The 19,537-nt window shown below is 40.2% G+C and overlaps 1 protein-coding gene across 1 annotated transcript in view; it reads right to left on the bottom strand.

Annotated features, from left to right (window-relative positions):
• Nucleotides 1-19,537, bottom strand: part of si:dkeyp-14d3.1 (transmembrane protein 132C) — a 129,728-nt gene that overhangs the window by 9,383 nt on the left and 100,808 nt on the right. The window contains exons 5-6 of the mRNA XM_056376537.1: nucleotides 11,324-11,467; nucleotides 1,636-1,844 (exon numbers count right to left, since the gene is read on the bottom strand). Coding sequence (XP_056232512.1) covers nucleotides 1,636-1,844; nucleotides 11,324-11,467 — 353 coding nt within the window. The remainder of the gene's footprint in view (nucleotides 1-1,635; nucleotides 1,845-11,323; nucleotides 11,468-19,537) is intronic.

The following is a 19,537-nucleotide window of genomic DNA, read 5'->3' on the forward strand; positions in this document are numbered from 1 at the left end:
AATTTTTCTTTCCGCTTCATTCACTTTCAAGCCCAGCTCCGACTTCAGAGGAGATGCTGCATATTAATGCCTGTGCCATGCTTATTTTTGTTGTGCCCCGTAGATCGTGTGCTGTATTTGTTTTGGCATTTTGCTGCATTTCATTTTCTGCTACGATAACATGACAAAGGTCATTTGGACAGAAATAGGCAATGATGCTTCTATATATACAGAATCAGCTCTGTCTGACAAGGGTTGATTGTTTTGTTTGTGGGTTTTTTTTCTGTTGTTTAAACCTTGTTTGAATCTTGTAGGGGATTCAGGTACAGCTGTTTGTTTTACAGTAGAAAGAAAAAGACTCAGTACACATAGTTTAAGACAACTCAGTATAAAAATAACATTAAAAATTGAGTAATAAAAGGCCAAGTGCAAGAGAATTTTTAAAGCACTATAAAACAAGGGAAAAAAGGAATCTCAGTACACACATCTTGAAAGAAGTGTTAAGGGAGTGGTGCATGCCTGAGTGCTACGCCTACACTTAGGTTTGCTGTCTGCGAAGGCTTATCTTGTCCTTGTTTTGACAGGGCTTAGAGAGGGAAGAGGTGAGCCATACAGGCAGTGTCAGTCAAAAACTGTGTAAGCAGTACTTTTGCAACTATTCCACTAACAGCCCTGATGTCTCTTTATTTCTCATTTCTATTTGACTTCATGACTTGCCAGTCTGGCTGATAGAGGAAGGTCCTGCCACTTGCTATTGTCACTCACTGGCACAGTTCCTTGTGGGCTTATGGACAGTGGACCAAAAGCCCATTCTCACCAACAGGCATAGTGCTACTTTGCAAGGTCATGCCTGTTATCCCCAGATAAACAAAGACGGGTGGAAGACAGGGAGAAACAAAGCTTTTTCTGCCGCCCATCAGCAGCGGCGCTGGCGTCAACAATGACAACACAACGTGGCTGTCCCCGTTGATAAAGGCATACTAGCGCACAGCTGGGAAAGCAACATCTTCGACAAGCCATGGCATTACTCGAATGCTGTACCCCTGTCACTCAAAATAAGAAGGGAGCAGGGATGATTAGAGCGGCCAAACTGGTGTGTGGGATGAGTCCAAGTCGAACCTCAAAGCTTTTCCAGAAGTAATTACTGCAGGTAGGCTGATAGCTGCTCCATCAATTGATAGATTTCAACAGTTGCAGAGCAGCGCTGCACAGCGGCGCTGGCAGAGGTGCTGCTAGTGATGAGGCCCCAGGGGAGAGGTCTGACCTCCAGACAGCTCTAATAATGTTCTGTCCTACTGATGACTAAGAGGCACAATGGCAACTCACCTTAAGCCAGTGGTAATGACAAGCTGTATTGCACAGGTCAGCCATTTTGTTATCAGCCAAGAACTGTCACTAGGACTGTAGTCAGGAGGAGACAGGTGGTGTGGTGTGCAATCATACTCTCATCATTATGGTAGCTACCATGACTAGAAATTAAAACATCCGCTGGAATTAACCTTTAAGTTTATTACCTTATTGTAAATAACCACAGAAAACCATCTTTTATATTTCTACTTCTGGCGTAGTCTGACATATTAGAAACTTTTGATGAATAAGAGAGCAGAACACAGTGTCACAAAGGCCTGTTACTGGCAGATGCATGCAGTACAGTACCTCTGACTGGGAGCCATGATGGGTACCCTCCACCCTTTGATCTGGCTGAGCTCCGTATCTGACACCTCAATCTGGAGGGGGAGTCGAGGGATCCACACGTTGAGCTCCAGCTGAGCGCTCAGGTATCCGTAGGTGAAGTTCACCATCATCTTCACCTTGCCCTTCATCTCCTTGCCATTCACAAAAACGTAGTCACACCTGTCTGACACCTGCGTGGGAGGAGAGGGAAGGATTAAGAGAGAGAGCATTTAAGCTGAGCACTTCTGACGGTTGCACTAGATGACTACACAGTGAATTACACAGTGCAATATACTGTACAGTGTACACTGTAGGCCAGGCCCTCCAAGTTGATTATAAGGCTTTACACTCCTGAGCTCTCTACTGATACAGTATTCCTGTAACTACTTTGAACAAGATGAAAGCTCCTCTATCTGCTCCACACTCAGGAAAATAGGGAGGAGGACAGCAAGGACATCTTTGAACCTGAGGGAAAACAGGTCGCGGTCTGCTCTTCTATTATAATTCAGCCTACAGCTAAAAGAATAACCACCAGATGGAAACTAGTAAGAGGAGAGCAGTTGTCTCTTGATAAAGTGACCAAACTAGAAGCCATCTGTTTCACAAATTGCTTTACAATAGGAATGAATGAACCAATTCTGTGCTATTGAAACACACAACTCCTTGTAGCTTTGACTCGCTCGCTTTGAAGCCCCCCCCACTTCTCCTTCTTTTTTTATACTTGTTCCAGTGTTTGACTAATGTCCAGAATCCTCTCTCTTTCCTATCCTTTCCCTTTAAAATCCTTAAGATATGGTTGTGCAAAACACTTCAAATACATAACATATGCAAACACACAAAAAGCGGGGTATCAAGCACACACACACACACACACACACACACACACACACACACACACACACACACACACACACACACACACACACACACACACACACACACACACATACACACACAGCATGGAGGCAAGTAATCATTAAGAAGAGCTACCCAGTTTTTACTGGGTGTTCTGTAAATCCTATTGATTCCAACATGTAGCAGACTTGGTTAGAACCAGATGGAACTAGATGGTCCGGGAGCAAATATTTTTGCTACTTCAGAGTAATTCTCAAAAGTGAGATAAAACCATAAACAGCCATTCATCATGAAGCCTCGGCAGGACATCCTCTGTGACCAGGAAGAAAACTTTGTGTGACAGACTCTATAGCTTAATGTGAGCTCCCTCCACTCTATCACCTCTAGGGTGAAGTCAGCAGGGGAGTTTCTGTGGAAAATAAATTTGGCAGGTTTGTATAAATAAAAGCAGATATTTGCAGATGTCCTGAATTCCGCTTTATACTCAGTACTGTGTTTTTTTTACTTGATGGCTGAACTAGTTGGGCTTGTAAGGAACGCCTTCATCAAAGCAGTCATGAAAGATCTTCCGGTTAATCCCCTCTGTTCACACCCACATTGACAACAACCATACATCCCTGGAAATAAGATCCAAATAGTACTGCATCTCACACAGAGCTAAAAATCTGTAATTATAATATTTTTTAAATTGACAATATTTCGTTAACCTTAGCCAAGAGTTTTAGTTCCTCAACCCTAACCATACCTTAAAGAGGTATTTGTTTTCTCTGCCGCTAAACATGGTTTCTTGCCAGGAGTGGGTGGTGGTGATTGTGGCTTGACAAGCACTTCAGCCATCGTTGTCTTTATAATAGGGCAATCAATTAATCGATCAATTATTTTTTCGATTAATCTATTATTTTTTTTATTACTTGATTAATATAACAACGAATTTACCCCAAATAAATTTGAAAAACTTGTCATTTATATTTCAATACTTTCATTCTTTAATACCTTTGTGTTTTTCCTAATAAAATAATAATAATAGAGGTTAGTAGCCCATAAAACAATAAACAAAAAACAAACCTTGAATTTTTCCTTTTTTTAATGATAAAAACACTGTAAACCATTATAAAGAAGAAAACATTCAACACAGAAATGTGTATTTATTTGTTTGAGTTGTTCTAGAGGTAATTTGACGTTTCTATCTTTATCTGTTCAAGAGATATGCTGTTTCTCATTCTATCAGCTCCAAATCCTCCGCTGCACTAAATATGTGACTGTCACATCCTTCTGTCTTTATTCTGTCACTTCAATAAACTCTAAACAACTTCTCACTTTGATATCAGAGTAAAATAGCACTGCTCACATTTAATCTGGGTATAAAGCCAAGGCAGGCCAAGCCTCTGAATCAGTCACTCTGATTGGCTGTGACCTCACCCACTGGAGCCAATAGGAATGTCTGATATAGTCACGTGACACTAAACGTCACTGGCAAAGAATGCAGATCACATTCGATCAATAAACACACGGACAGAAAGCAGTAATGTGCCGGAAAAACGGTAAAACTACTCCAAATATTTATTAACTTTCAATGTTAGTGTCTCGATCTAAGTCAGTGACGACACACGGACGATCAGATTGATTGATTGATTGATTGATTGATTGATTGATTGATTGATTGAAAGCGCCGATCGTCTAGTTTTAAGGAGAAAAAAACTGCACGTCTCCAGCGCAAACGGTCGCAGAGCAATGACTACAGACAACGTGAAATTTGGAAGCGTATACGCTCCCACGGGCTTAAGAGGGTTAAAACAAACAGATATGACAAACAAAGTATGCACTGCAGGGCGTTACTCCCCAACAAAAAACAGCCCAGTCTCAGCTGGTAATCTGTGTTTAACAGTCTAATATAAAGTCTCTACAAAATAAAGCTCTGCTCCAAGTGCTCGAGCATCGCGGTAGTACTGCTGTGATATGCCATTTCTATTTGCAGAGCTTGCAGGGCACCATGTTGTTCAGTTCCTGTTTAAAATACTCCCCTACTTTAAATGATAGTTGGCGATGTTTTTCAGCTTCAGCTTACTCTTCGGTGCAGTCCATGCTCTGACTAGGCGCAGCCAAAGATCCTCTACTGTCTCTGGCACAACTACCTTACTTGCGACGCGTCGACGCACGTTACGTAAATCGATGTATTTACATAATCGATTACGTCGATTACCTCGTGGCGTCACCCCAGCCCTACTTTATAATGCAAGAGGTTATAATACGCCCGCTGAGCAGTGCTACGTCTTCAGGCCAGATTGGAGGCTACAGCGAGTTGCTAGCTAGTTGGTTAGCGTGCTAACTTCAGTAGAAGAAAAGACGTGATAGAGACAAGAGTCAACATTGGCGTTGCTTTCCACTGCTGGAGACAGCTCTCGGTGAGTAAAGGAATGAAGTTTGCTTTGTTTGTAGTATGCTACTAACTTGCAACGTTTCCTCTAGACTGGTTAGTAAACAAAAAATGCTATTGTTGGCCATGTAGCGATTGCAAAACATAAATATCTCCTTTAAACATAAATAATTTGCCTTAACCCTTATCATTATCATTCCTACTACTGGCATGAAGAATACACAGACCCTTTACTTCAGTAACAGAGGGTGAATGTCAGAAGGAAATGTAAAAAAAGCACAAGTTGGGTGAAACTGGTTCACTATTTAACAGTATGATATGTTTTATCTGAAAAAGTAAATTGTTGTTTAATGAATGTAGTAGAGTGAAAAGTAGAATGTTTCCCTCCGATGTAGTAGAGTAGAGGTTCAAAGTTCAAAGGAGGGCTGAGAACTAGGCCTACTTCCAGTCCTGACACATTATCTCATCAGTAACAGGAATTAACATATTTATTCAATATTAGAACTAATGATGTCTGCACTCCGCACTGTTTCACCTGTCCTCGCGATTCTCCTCTCTTTTTAAAATAATCTGTGATTTCAGACATTTGTGCAAAAAAAACGTACACAATGGGATGTAACGTTAATTTAGGGAAACTTTTCAAGAAGCTTGGTGTTCTGTATGGAAAAGAGATAATATTCATCTGTAGGGTTGCTACTTTTTATGTGAAAAAACGTGGCAATTGGTTTGGTTTTACTTGACATTACATTATTCACAGCACTTTGAAGACATTACATGAACAAAAATACGGGACATATTGCGTCCCGTATGGATTCAAATCCACCGAGTACTGAGAAAACAAGTACTAGAATCATTTAATTTTCCAATACGGGATGATACGGGTTGCCACCTCCTTCCGCAGGCAGAAAATCCAGCGCATTCGTATTGTTCTTCTTTGGCAATTTCGGATGGCTCTGCCTGATGCACAGATTACACGGAACCAGCACCACTACATTGCTGTAGTGGTGTACAGCCGCAATTGCAGTTAAAAACGTCAAATCCACCGAGTACCAAGAAAACAAGCACTAGAATTTTGTCGAGAGGCAGAGGCAGCACGAAATTCAGCCGCCTCCTAGTTCTCTATGCAGGAAAAACCCTGCTTAACCATAATTTAGTTGCAGAATTAGATGTTACATTCAAGTGTATGCACACTACCACCTTGAGACACCTTCTCTTGACCATTTTTAAATGATACACAAAGGTCCTTACCCAACAGCAACTTAACAAAGCATTGGACTTTATGTCTGTACACTGGCCTGAGCCAGAGACAAGAATCTCTGAAAGCTCCTGTGAGAAAACTGAAAAGGCTGCTGCAGGGCATCCTTCAAGGCTACAGCCAACCTTCAGAGAATGTCTGTTCAAATCTGCACAAGCCCTGCATTCTCAAGTGGACGCTCGCAGGATCAATGGATATTTGCTCTATGATATTACAGCCAATAAAGAGAACGTTTATAGTAGTACCTTGCTCGAGCACTAGCGCCGCACGACACTGCAATGTAACAGGGACTGACAGAGTTGCTTAATGAAGCTTTTGAACATTTCTACAAGGGCGGCATCGCTCCCGCGGCTACAGTCAGTCATGGAGCAGATTGGGCTCCATCAGGGCTCCCAGTGTGAGAGTGTGTTTAAACTGATAAAGATGTCAGAGGAGTCCCTGCTCCTTATCAGCCCTCATTGTTCAGCTCTTTCTCTCTCACTACACTCAGTCTGCTGAGACTGAAGTGCCTTTGACAACTCCTTCGTCTTAAGACTTTTCTCACAAGCCGGGGCTCTGCAAACCTGTCCGCACGAGCAGTAGATTGCAGGATATGAAGGACCTGGGCTCCCTGCGAGGCTCATTGACCATATCTAACTGTGATATGAATAATCGATAAAATGGATGCTGCTGACAAATATGTTTATCCTTTCAGTTTTACTTTTCTTGCCACATTCACAAAAAATATGTGAAGCAAGGTTACCTCTATTTGTACTAGGGAAAAAAATGTGTAAATGAGTGTGGGATTTATCAACATATAGCTCTGCTGCAGTATGTCCTGTGACAGGCAAATTAACTGCCTTCTGGCATTTCCTCAATCTATTCCCCAACAATCTAAGCAGAAACAATTATGGAAAACATGGCAGCTGACATCCAGCCACCCCAATACATTACATTGATGTGCTTACACCCTCCTGCTATGCTATATTATTGGCCAACATAGCTCCAAATCAATATTTTAACATATAAAGACACCCCCCCCCCCCCCCCACACACACTTAATCAGCAATCCCTTTAACCCCTCATACACCCTCCCAGCATGATGTGTGTTGCGGCAGACTGAGGGTGGGACTGTCTGTGTGAATTACACACTCTCCGTCATTCTGATTCATAAAGTATCATAAACGTCCAGGAGGATCCACTGCCACATTAATCAGACACATTAGGCAGCTAACGGGAGAATACTTACAGAGGACATTAAGGCTGTCTCTGGATCTAGCCAAGGAAATTAACAACTCACCAGACAGATACAATCCATGGCAGATATGAGCGATGGGAGTAGGGAGCATGAAGGTGGGCTGAGCCTGTCTCTGGCTTGTACACAGAGTTGGCTTGACAGAAGCAATTAAGCCGCTCAGACTCCTCTGCATAAGCTACACCACTCACTTCAACACAAGAGGAAGGTCTGCACATATTCTAATAGCCCTGTTTCATCAGAGCAGCAGTTGTAAGTGCCCACTCATAGCACGACCTTGAGTAACTACAGTTCATGGGTAACATGGTGATAGATAACACAACAGTGCAGTATATTTGTGTTGTTTTAATTATTCTTTTCTATGTCAGAAACTGAAATCCATCCGAAGACCTTGAGAGGCAAAGATAAATTCTGAGACATTTGTTTAATGCCAAAATATGGAAATATGAGTTACTCAGTGAATGTTCATAATTTTTCATTTTCATTGAAATCCAGGGCAGAAAATTCACAAAATTATACATTTAAAAGTCATGTATAGGCTTTCACACCATTTTATGGCCACCTGGGGGCAGTGGAAAGAAGCTATGAACACAACATAGCTTGACTTATTATCAATTTTTGAATTGATATGGCGAATTTGTTACCTAACCACTGCATATTTACACTTCCAACAGATACAGAACAACAGTGTCATTCATTTGGAGTTGTGTTTGTGGCTACTTGCTGTCTAGCATATAGTTTGCAAACACATCATCAGCATTTTAAGAGTTATTTTCAATATCTTTCATTTAGTAAAAGATAATAATAATAAAATTAACAAATTTTATAATTATTTACCTCTAATTCTAAATGCAGCCTAATGTATCATTTTCCTTTATCAAGTTTGCTTCAGAAATGAAAGGGTTACTGCCCTGAAACCAGGAAAATAGAGTTATCCAATCAGTTGGTTTTTTTTTTGTGGTCTAGCCAGAGAAAAGGTTAGCCGGCTCACTTATTGGTTAGGACTTAACAACCATCACAGAAGGCCTGAAGCATGTCTTTTATTCATAAAATTAGATTTTATTTCATTTTATTTTAGGGGATATTTAACTCTGGTCTACACAGTAGTGGCGTTAATGCACATTAATGCTGGTTGCCACCCGCCAATAAACGAAAGAAGGTTTAAGCTAGGAGATCAGTCAGTCTGCAATGGACCTCACATGACAGTATTGACAAATTGGAATATACTTTTGATGAGTGGACCCTTATGGACTAAAGGACTATAAATAATGAGAACAGACACATAATCGGACTTCTCAAGGCTTCACAGGTAGGGAATTGCCACTGTTCCGCAGCCTTGCTGGTTTAGGATGTGTAGTATGTCAATATTGCCAACAGCTTTTATATCTCTGTGTGTGTGTGTTAATATTCTGCTTTGCACAGGCTTTAAACTGGTCACCAGCGACCAAGATGAAAAGAGTGAGCTGCTAGCTGCTGTGTAGATTGCTAAAATGGATCCATCCCGGTTTGGTGCTCCTGTGAAGTATCAGTCTCCATGTGATATGGTTTGGTCTGTGATTGTGTGTTAACTTTTTGAGCGCAGCTCACTCTCAGTGGAAGGTGTAGCCGTGGTGTTTGTGGTTGAACAGCACCGTGCTGGGCAGGTGACAGGTCTGTTTACAGTGTTTGTGCTCTGAAAGACCTCACAGCACGGAAAGTGTCCGTAGCCGTATCATGTTTTCATCACTGCTGATCAGAGCTGGGGCCCATAAATAAACTGTGACTACTGAAGGATCATTGGACCTGGGCCATAAAGGGCAGATGATGGATAATTCTGGCTTATTTTGTAAGTTTTGCTAAGTCAGAGTTCCGTTCCATCACTGTGGCTTATAGGATCCCCTGCTCAGTAACCATGGTAACTTATACTGCTGAACTAGCTGCTCCATAACACCATAACTGTCAAGCTTAATGTAGCTGTGTTTCAATGAATTTCCAACGGCCGGAAACGGAATCCCAAAAGACAGTTCCATCAAGTTTCTTTTTGCGCTTGCATCACTTTTGTCGTGTCTGTGTTCAGAAGCTAGGGTCACACACACTAGTTTAACCCAAACAAAAATGTAGCATAATACTGATTTATAATGATTTCTTTGGTTGAGTTTCTGTGCACAACCAGCACTGTTATAACTTAGGTTGTGCTTAACAGTGTGACTGATATAGATGGGTCAACCCTGCAGGTGCTACCAGTAAAGCAAAGCAGTCATTTTAGATTAGATTTGGGTATTATATACAAAAGGATAGTTTAAGTTTAAGGATAGAAAAATAACAAAAACAACACAATTATTGACTGATATGCATGTGAGTAGTCACAGGGAAATAAAGTGACAGTTATGGGTGGGGGTTGGGTTACAGGCCTAGCTCTAATACTCAGGGTTTCCCACTGATACACATCACATGTCAGCCTACACATGTCAGCCAAAATTTGTTAAAGCATGAAAAATCTCCAAAGAGGATTAAAGAGAGAGCGTGTGACCTGAGGTGTTTCTTTCAAATTCACTGTAATTATAAGGCCACAAGTGAATAGAAGCAACATTTAATGTGCTCAGTGATTCATTATTCAGGTTAGTGTCACTCTGCGTTTACTTATCACTAATTCCCTAGGTCAAAATTAGATAAATTAGTCATGTTTACATACACTATCTCAGACTATGATTAGAAAAAAACTTCCCTGAGTGAGCAGCAGTGAGCACGCCCGATGAATGCTCTGGACTACAGGTCTCAGAGGCACAGCTGTGGCTTTTTTTTTTTCTTTTACAGTATCTTTGACTGCAATTTAATTTCCCTCTGGTGCTCACTTAACCATCCCTAACTAATGCATCAGACATGATAAAGTGGATCGATGTGGCAAAATATCCTCCTCTTCTTTAGTTTCTGATTTTCTGTCATTATCACTCTTCAGTGTAGATTACTTGAATTTGATTAGCTGCATCTGCTATCCTTTTCTGATCTTGACACGTTCAAACAGGAAACATGATTGGAAGGAGCCCTTGGCACAGCGGTGTGCTGTTTTTAGATACTGAGCATCATCGCTTGGAATTGGAAACAGGCCGTAGACATGTGATTTTTTTTTCTCTGGTTTTTCATTGAGTCTTTCAATAGATTATTAAGGAGTCACTGGGATTCTGGTGGAGAGCAACTTCTTTTTTTATTGGAGGGCAAAGCCACTGAGGGCTCAACTTTATAACACTGTAAGGGACTTTTTATTCTGTTGTGCCTTGTGCCCCAGGTTTGAAAGGGGCTCTAAAAATAAAGGAAAACTTGAGCAACCTGTCAGCAGTTGCTGCATATCAAACACACACTTTCATGTTGTTTGCTGGTGTTTGTTTATCCTTTCTGGAGGATTTATATAGATGTGCTAAACATAGAAAACCTTCTTATCTGTCACATTTTTAATACTTACAGTATTGATTTCACATAAGCTTTAATGCGATGTCTGTAAGGCTTGACAATACTTGAGTAGTGTGACTCATTAAATGCATATTTGTAGTTAATCCTTTTTCAGTTTGATTTGGTATTTTCTTGCTGTTGCATTTGAGTTGCTCTAAAAACCAGCATTCAACTTTCAAACAGTCTATTACACTAAATGGACAAATAATGAAGTTATTAGCATTTAAATTAATCAAATATTAATCAATTCAACATTCTCACTTACTTTTAAGTGCATTGGGATCCACTTTACAGACTAGACAATTGAGAAAATGAACAGCAATTTTGTTCTGTTTATCGAATTAACAATGTGTCTAACCATATTTATATGATCATATTTGCACTTCATCTGGCTTCATCTAGTCACCATGTGACACAGTGTTCCTGATGTAAAAACTCAAATCTATGCAAGTCTCGGAAATACATTAGCAAAAAGCTATTTGAAGAGATACAGTGTTTCATTACTTTTTCAACAGTTCATCTCACTGACCTTGACCACATCTTCATCTGTAGAGCGACAGTTGACTGTTTCAGAGACGTCAGTAACAGAGGCGTCTATTCCAATGGTCACCACCTTTACTGGGAGAGCCACTGTCTTCCCAGTCAGCACAGCGGTGTTCAAAATCTCAGAGTCCTAGAGAGAGGGAGAGAGAGCTCAGCACAGTAGTCGTCAAGGGCCTGGCACGTCTCTAATCCACCCAATAAAACAATCAGTACCAGCTCAGAAAGAATAGAAAAAGTGCAAGTAACAAGTGGTATTGAAAATTGCTTTCCGCAATCACTGCTCGATTAGTGATTATATGGTAAACCACTGTGAAATCAGAACCACTGAGTAGATGGCTAATGACTGATGGCAGCTGGTGAGCTCATTGTCCAGGACATTGTTCCAGCAGCTGAAAATCCATGTTTCTGTCATTTACAATCTATTGTACCAGGTCCACTGTACAACTAGAATCTAGTTGGAACTTCCCTTTGGGTATTTGGTCTCCAGAAAAAAGAAAATTCTTCAGTTTTTCAACATCCAGCATTTTGTTTCCATTGATTTTTGAGAAGCTCTAGTTGAGTTTGTTGCTGAGTTGCTAAGTTGCTAAATATGAAATTTACCATAATTATCTGGGGATTATTGTAATTATTGTGAATGTGAATATTAGGTTGAATACGGAACATCCCCCACACTGTCAAGCCATCTAACTGATGAAAGCAATTAGCACAACATTGTGCTTGGCTCGTCCCTGAAATGACAGCAAAAAATTAGATTTGGCTTGATAAATGACAGGAAACCAATCAAATGCTGAAATAATTCAATTTTATGTGGGAAAAGTATTCATGCTCTACCACATGAGTATTTTTCTAAGAATCATTCCCTCCACTTGTCAGACACACTATCAGTAATATAACATGAAGTCACTGAGTATCTCTGTTGTCAGGTTTGTTCCAGCTTTTATTCATGTTGCCGTGCATCCACAGCAAATTGAAAGACCTCTTTGCAGCTTCTGTGGTGGTTGTGATTACTGTGCACATGTAATTGCCTGGTAAGAGTACTGCCAGGAGATGTCTCAAACACTGCCTTATTTGGAATACATAGTGAATGCCATTTCTACCTTGAGTCATATGCTTGGCCTCTTTTCTCATTGGCTTCCTCAACCCTTATGCTTTAAAGCACTCTTCTGTCAGGCCACAGCAGGAGGTTGGATGGGCTGAAGAGGATATTATAGATTCAGGGTCATGATGTATGATAAGAGAAAAAACACAAGTGGAAGGAAAATATGGGAAATAAGAAGCAATAAAAAAACAACGACTGAATTAAAAAGAAGCCAAGATAAATACTGCCATTCAAAGTGAACGGCGTGTTACGGATGGAATAATTAAAATGCCTGTTTTACAGAAAAAAAGCATTGCCACAGAACAGAACCTATAACTGAAAAATACTACAGTTTCCATTGGGATATAGGATAAAATGTGGTGTCCAATAACAAACTGTCCATAAAATACCCTTATCTTAATAATTTACGCTCCATGGTTAATAGGGTTTAACTGTAAGTGTCTCTGTTTTGGTAAGTGTCTTTCTGCTATTAATATTTTTTGTCAAAATTAATACTTTAAAATTACATACAATGTATTACATCTAAATATATGATTCAAAGTTAGCTTAGCCACACCAAACTGCACTAATTTTAGTGGTAGCTTCAGTGATTCTCTCCATCATGACTGGATTTATATCATTTAGTTAAGTGGAATAAACAAAGTACCAAGATGTAAATTGGATATTTTTCAATTACAGATAACAGCTGGGGAAATAAATAAATACATAAATATATAAATGTGGCTATCTCACTTGCTAGCATCCACTTGCTATTATCTTGCTTTAGTTGTGTAGTTAGTTGTTTGTTTCTCTGTGACAGAGTGCAGTTACTGCTGTTTGGCTTGGCTGTTAGCTCTGTTTTATAGTCACTGGAAACTTGATGTGCTTTTTTTCACTGAAATGATATGGCATTATCATTTTTATATGACAAAACACACACCAGGAAGTTGGGTATTAACAAGCAAATAATATATTCAATTTTTTCATGAAATTAATGGTGAAACTTAACCTGCTGGGACTCAGTCAGGTCTATGTTTTGTAGATTAGACTGAGTGCCTGAATACTTTTAACTAGCCTCAATGTAAAACGCACCATTGCTGTAATTTGCCTCTGGACTGTAGAGCAGATACTCTTAGTGACTAACCTCAGCAGTCTAGATAGCCCTGGTTCTTTGAATTCAATGGAAGAACTTCATTACGCTGAACAGAAATCTTAACCTTTAATTACACATACTCACACACACGCACACACACCACTATTATCACAGAAGATAATTGGGGCCAGTTAAAATAAGTTTGAGGTAACTTTTTCTCTCTAGTCACCCATGCGCTGTCTTTTCTGTCTATTCAGCTCAAAGAAACTGTGCTTCAATTACACAGATTGTAAAGGAACCCTGGGCACCTCAGTAAGTAGCTGCCATTGAGGTCAAAGTATACCTCTCAATACCTCTACTGTATGACAAACAGGGCCTCTTTGCTATTGGGGAACTGAAATGACTTTAGACAATTGTACTGCATGGCAAAAGTCTCCTATTGTAAGCTTTTTTCATTCTGCTCTTGGGATGGTCTCACACAAAAGCATTGATTTGCTTAATTTCAATGGGCAGGAACCCCAGGCCATGCAATTTTTTTTCACTCTGTATTGAAGCCAGCACTAAAGACATTTCTGTGCTATTCTATTGAGGTAGCAACTGTTATTTGTTTCTTTTAACAGAGAAGAAATCTAACCCTGGAGTGATGCCTGTTGAGTAAGATGTCACATTCATTTCGAATCATATTGCTAAACCTGACGAGCGCAGACAGTACCAAATCTACAGTGTCTGACTCAATGTCACTGTTTTCATGTGTATTCCACAGTCACCAGGGTAGTACATAAGACTTGCACACTGCTCCGTTAAGTTGCTTTCTAAAGACTCATCCTGTGTCTGTGAGCTTGAGAATCAGAGTTATTCAAAGAAAGAGAAAAGGAGGATTAAGTTTGGTTGAAAGGAGCCTGGTCGTTTGTAAGCATCAATTACTGAATCCATTCAGCTTTGGAGTGAAATGATTATTAGTTGAGGCAGGAGATACCAATGAATCGCAAAAAAACACTTAATCTTCAAATGAATTTTCATTACAATTTTATAGACTGTGACAGTGTTATATAGCAATATAACCCCCCCCCCCCACACACACACACACTCCCTGTGCCACTGACTTTGATTCAATTCCCCTGTAAATTAATTCTATGTCTACTGGGATTCCTCCATTTCCAGAGGGTCGTCTATAATACATGATGGGGTAAATGGTTGGGACCTAGTGAAAGCAGAGGCTAATGTTAGATTACAGCAGCTGGAGATGACCCAGCAGGTTGAGACCAGCAGAGAGCAGGGCCTGGCAGTAATAAGCCACAGCGGGATCCCACAGTGATGCATCAGTGGTTCACACACTCAGACATAGACAGTACAATTAAACACAAAATGGAGACCAGTGGTGCACATCAGCAGTGTCACTCAGTTAGCTTACAGTAGTGTGAATGAAGATGGTATGAAATATGGGCCTTTGAAATTTTAACTTTAGTCCTGTACCTGCTGTGTTTCATAATCTTTCATTTTAGAATATTAAAAGTTGCTACACGTGGCAATGCGTGTGTTATTAAACACCTTGCTCACATCTGTTCTATGTGCATTTATTTGAGAAATGATACGATCTTATAGTAGTCCTTGATAACCCAATACATTCAGATGAGATAAATGGGAAGTTGGAATTACGCAGCCTGAGCAGGAGATACGGGATGCAGATGTGTTGCAAAGGGAAAATTCAGTTTCAGTTTTCTGTCATAAAGCAAGCACCCTTTGTATCAAATAAAAATCCGACAGATTTCCTGTCAAATCTAACAAAATTACACATTATGTAAATTGCAGTATAGCCTGAGCCTGTTGGTAATGTCCTCATTTGTTCACATTTATGATCTGTTGTTTCATGATTAATGTGGCCGTGATTTATTAAGAGGTAATCCATGGCAAAGCCTGAAGTCACCTGAAAATAACACACCATGCAGAGTGCATTATTTTTCTTAAATACAAGGATCTAAACGGATTATCTCATTTACAAAGCACCATGGCCACTGACTAAATATCAATGTACAGTATTTTGCTTCATATTTTGGAGCAATATGCTTTTTAAATAAAATGGGTATTGTCTTTAGCAGGGCCAAATGAATACATTATGGGTGCCCAAGGACAAAAATGCCTTAAAACTAGATTTTATGGCAAGATTTTAGGGTCCCCTGTAGGACCCTGGAATAAGACAGTTATTCAATTTTTACTGGCGCATGCAGTATTGCTAAACTAAATTACAATGAAATCACACAATGAGCTTGGAGCCTAAGGATCTCAGGGCCCAAGTGCAGTTGCTCTCTATGCCCAATTGGTAATCCAGCCAAGTAAATGTAGTAGAAGTTGAAATAAGTACCTTGTATCACCTATAAGCATTGGTTTAGAAGGATGGTGCAGAATAAGAGGCTGTGCAGTTGTCTGAAAATAAGCCACACCCTGCCAATCAGAATTGAGTACTCTCTATGGGTATTACATATAGCACTTTGAAAAAGGCCTCCATGGGAAGCGAGGGTAAGAAGGAGTGTTCATGTGAATCAGGTTCTACTTGTCATATCTCTTTGTCTTTCAGACATGTGTCCTCCTTTTTGCCACTCTTTGCCCTCGCCAGTATGTAAAAGAAAACAAGATAATAATGTTTGGAGATCAGCAAACACAAATGCTTAAACAACAGAACACAAGAGGCAGTAATTCAAGTGTACAAATGCTCTTATTTATATTTTCAAAGATGTGTCATGCAGCTTGCTTTATTGTTCATTTGATTCTCAGCTGTTGATGCTGGTGTTTGTGCTTTACTTACAACCCCATCTGCTCCCTCAAGTCTCACAGATAGGAGTCTTTTTGTTCAATAATCTGTGGGAGAACTGCCTGTCTGCTTTATCAAGGATCTCTCTGTTAGCATTCAGCACGCTGCTGTGGCTGGTAATGTGTTCTGGGCCGTAATTTCTGCCTGTGTCTCGGTTGGATCTGAAAATAAGTGAGATTTATGGTGTCAGCCTGAGTGACACGGGCAGCATGAGAAGTAGTGAAGCTGCCTATCCGGGTGTTGCGATTAGCCTCTGCTTCTACCACAGCGCTAACACATCCACATTCTGACCCCACTAGTCTGGCAACAGCTACAAACGAACAGGTCGAGCTCAGTGTTGAGTTTGGGATTTTGGGGTCTGCATTATTCATAGTGCATCAGAGAGAAGAGCGGGTGGTAAACACAGTGTATATGATTAACACCTAATCTGGTGCTTTTACCACCATGATTGATGACTTGTCATTGAGTCTCTTTATGATCTTTCATGTCATTTCAAGAGCAAAAGCATTAAAAAAAGGCCATGAAATATGCCAATAGTCAACTAACCTATAGTGAATGAAATATTCATACTTCTGATAAACATTTTCATCCCTTGGTGATAAAGTATGTGTACGTGTGAGGAAACTGAAATGGGAGTCGGGGGCTTGTGCTGTAGACATTAAACGCCACTCAAACAGTGTCCTGAGGCTATTAAGCAGACTAAAAGAGACATGTCCTTTCATCAGCTCCTCTCTCCACATTGTGCATTGCTCAATGTGGCACTTCCTCCCCTCTATTCCAGTGGGCGTTTAATTGGCTAGAATCGAGAAACATGGAGGAGAGTGGGAATAAAGGCCTTGGTAGCACCATGCAGAGCGATACATCACTGCATGACAGCGCACTGAAGTGGTGGGATGATTGTGAAGCCAACACACTGCCTTTTAATGAGGGTCCTTCTCTTGCTCCCCTCTCTTCTCTTCCTACTCTTGCTCCTCCAAGAATCAACCAGTTCCTCTCCCGCCTTCCCCTTTTTCCTTGTTTCTTCCCGACTGACAGGATAAAGGTGGCTGCAGTACGTGGCACACAAAGACCCATCTCCACTCAGCAGTCACCCCTCGCTGCATCCTAAAACACTTCTGACCGCTTTTCAGTAGCAGTGCCCTGTCTGAGGTACCCGCCGGTCTGAGATCTGATCTGCTCATTACTGTTGGCCATGGCTGGTCGGGAGAAGATTAACTCGATGGCTGCTTTGATAGTGGATCCGCTCCAGAAAGTGTCAATTTAAAAGGAGAGGTAATGAGGGATCATGCTGAGGATCACATGGACATGGTGAACTGGTGCCACTTTAATAGGTACCTCATTCAGTAATTAAGAGACATTATAGAAAGGGCACTTCATATGCTGTCAGAGTACATAATAGAAGTCATCCACACAAAGGTGGCAATATGTGAAAGAGCTGAATTGATAGGCTGATAATAGAGAAGTGTAGATTGTGGCACATTTGTGGGTGTAACTTCTAAAAACCACTATAATTATTTCTGAGAACTATAGAATGTTTTTTTTTTTTTTTTTTCAATTAGTATGCATTTGTATGGATTTCTATTTAAACCTTTGGCAAAACATGCACATTATTAGATAGAAAGTGCTTTAGCCAGGACCGTTTCATAGTGACCAGGTATAGAGCAGACTTTTATTTCAGGGAAAACAATGACGGGGCTTTTTAATTAGCTGATTGACATCAGCTGGTTTTTTTATGCGTCACAATGACTAGCTCATTCATCAGCTACTTGGCTAACAGCTGACTAGTTACATCCAATTATATTCTGAAACATATTCTGAGCACTGAATAACATATTCTCACTGTTACTCTACTGATACACACCCTTTCCAGTGCTTTTTGCTGCTACAGCTCACAACCCAACCTCCAGACCTCCTCCTCATGAGCTAAGCTTTTTGGTTTAACTAAGATTTAATGTATGCGTTAATTATAGTAATCAACATTTAACAGGCATAGCAAGAGTTATATGAGAAGGTTTATACCACTCGCAAATCTGTATGGTAAATATGATTCTACCACCACCAGCCAATTAGCTTAGTTTAGCATAAAGACTGGGAGCAGGGCGAAACGGCTAGAAAGGCTCCATGCAAATGTAAAAAATTGCTTCTAAAGCTCACTAATTAACACCTTATATTTTTTTTAGTCCAAACAAAAAAATAGAACAGACAAATTCTGGTTTTATGGGGGGTTGTTTGCTGGATGGTTTCTTGGCTGGGGGCTGTGTCTTCAGAGTCTGCTGATTGTTTGACAATCTCACTGAGATGAAAAGACGCAAGCAAGTCTCTGTAGCTGGCCAAGAAATATACCCGCAAATAATCCCCTGTAAAAGCACAACTTGCTAGCCCGGCTAGCTGTCATGGCTGTAGCTTCACATTTATCATAGTAACATAATCCTAATTTTCAGCAATAAAGCGAATAAATGTATTTGCTAAGAAGTATTCCTCCAGGTCCCTCAAATATCAGAGCCTTTTCCAACTAAACCTAAATATATAACCAGTTAAATGGCCATTTTTCTTAACGTTAGTGCCTCTGACAGAAATAAAAGAAGAAAGCATCTTCTTTCTAAAATCTCTGACCTGAGTTTGACTTGTGATGATCAACCATTGTGACTGTGAAAGCAGTAAAGTAAGAAAGAAAACATAAAAAGACTAAAAATGGTTTGCACTGAACCTTCCAAACACACACTGAAGTAAAAAAGTTGCATATACTTGCACAGAAATTCCTGAGCTTAATGGACTCTGTGGTGGAAAGATTTATTGTTGCCCTCACAAACTTCAAAAGAAGGGCAGTCAATGACATATCAAGAGCTTGTACTTTTTTCATCTGCACTGCTTTGGCACCTGCTATGTAAAATGATTCCCAGAACTGTTCATGGATAGTATTGATGTTTTAGTCACATTGAATTGCTCTCAACTATAAATTATTAATGAGAGCACATGATTTATGGGTAAACTTTGACTGCAGCGAAGTGTCACAATGATATGCTGCCGACAGGACAAATCCCCCCACAAATATTAGTAACATTATGAATCGTGCCCAACTCCTTAATCGACATATTCTACAAAGCAAAGGGACTTACTATGGGTAAATATTCAATCTTATCACACATCACGTGAAAGAAGAAGACATCATCTGTGTGACAAGCAGATGTGTAGGTTTATGAACTGCAGTCATAGCACCATGTGC

The sequence above is a fragment of the Seriola aureovittata genome, chromosome 5, assembly GCF_021018895.1.
Source record: "Seriola aureovittata isolate HTS-2021-v1 ecotype China chromosome 5, ASM2101889v1, whole genome shotgun sequence".
In the NCBI taxonomy this organism is placed as follows: Eukaryota; Metazoa; Chordata; class Actinopteri; order Carangiformes; family Carangidae; genus Seriola; species Seriola aureovittata.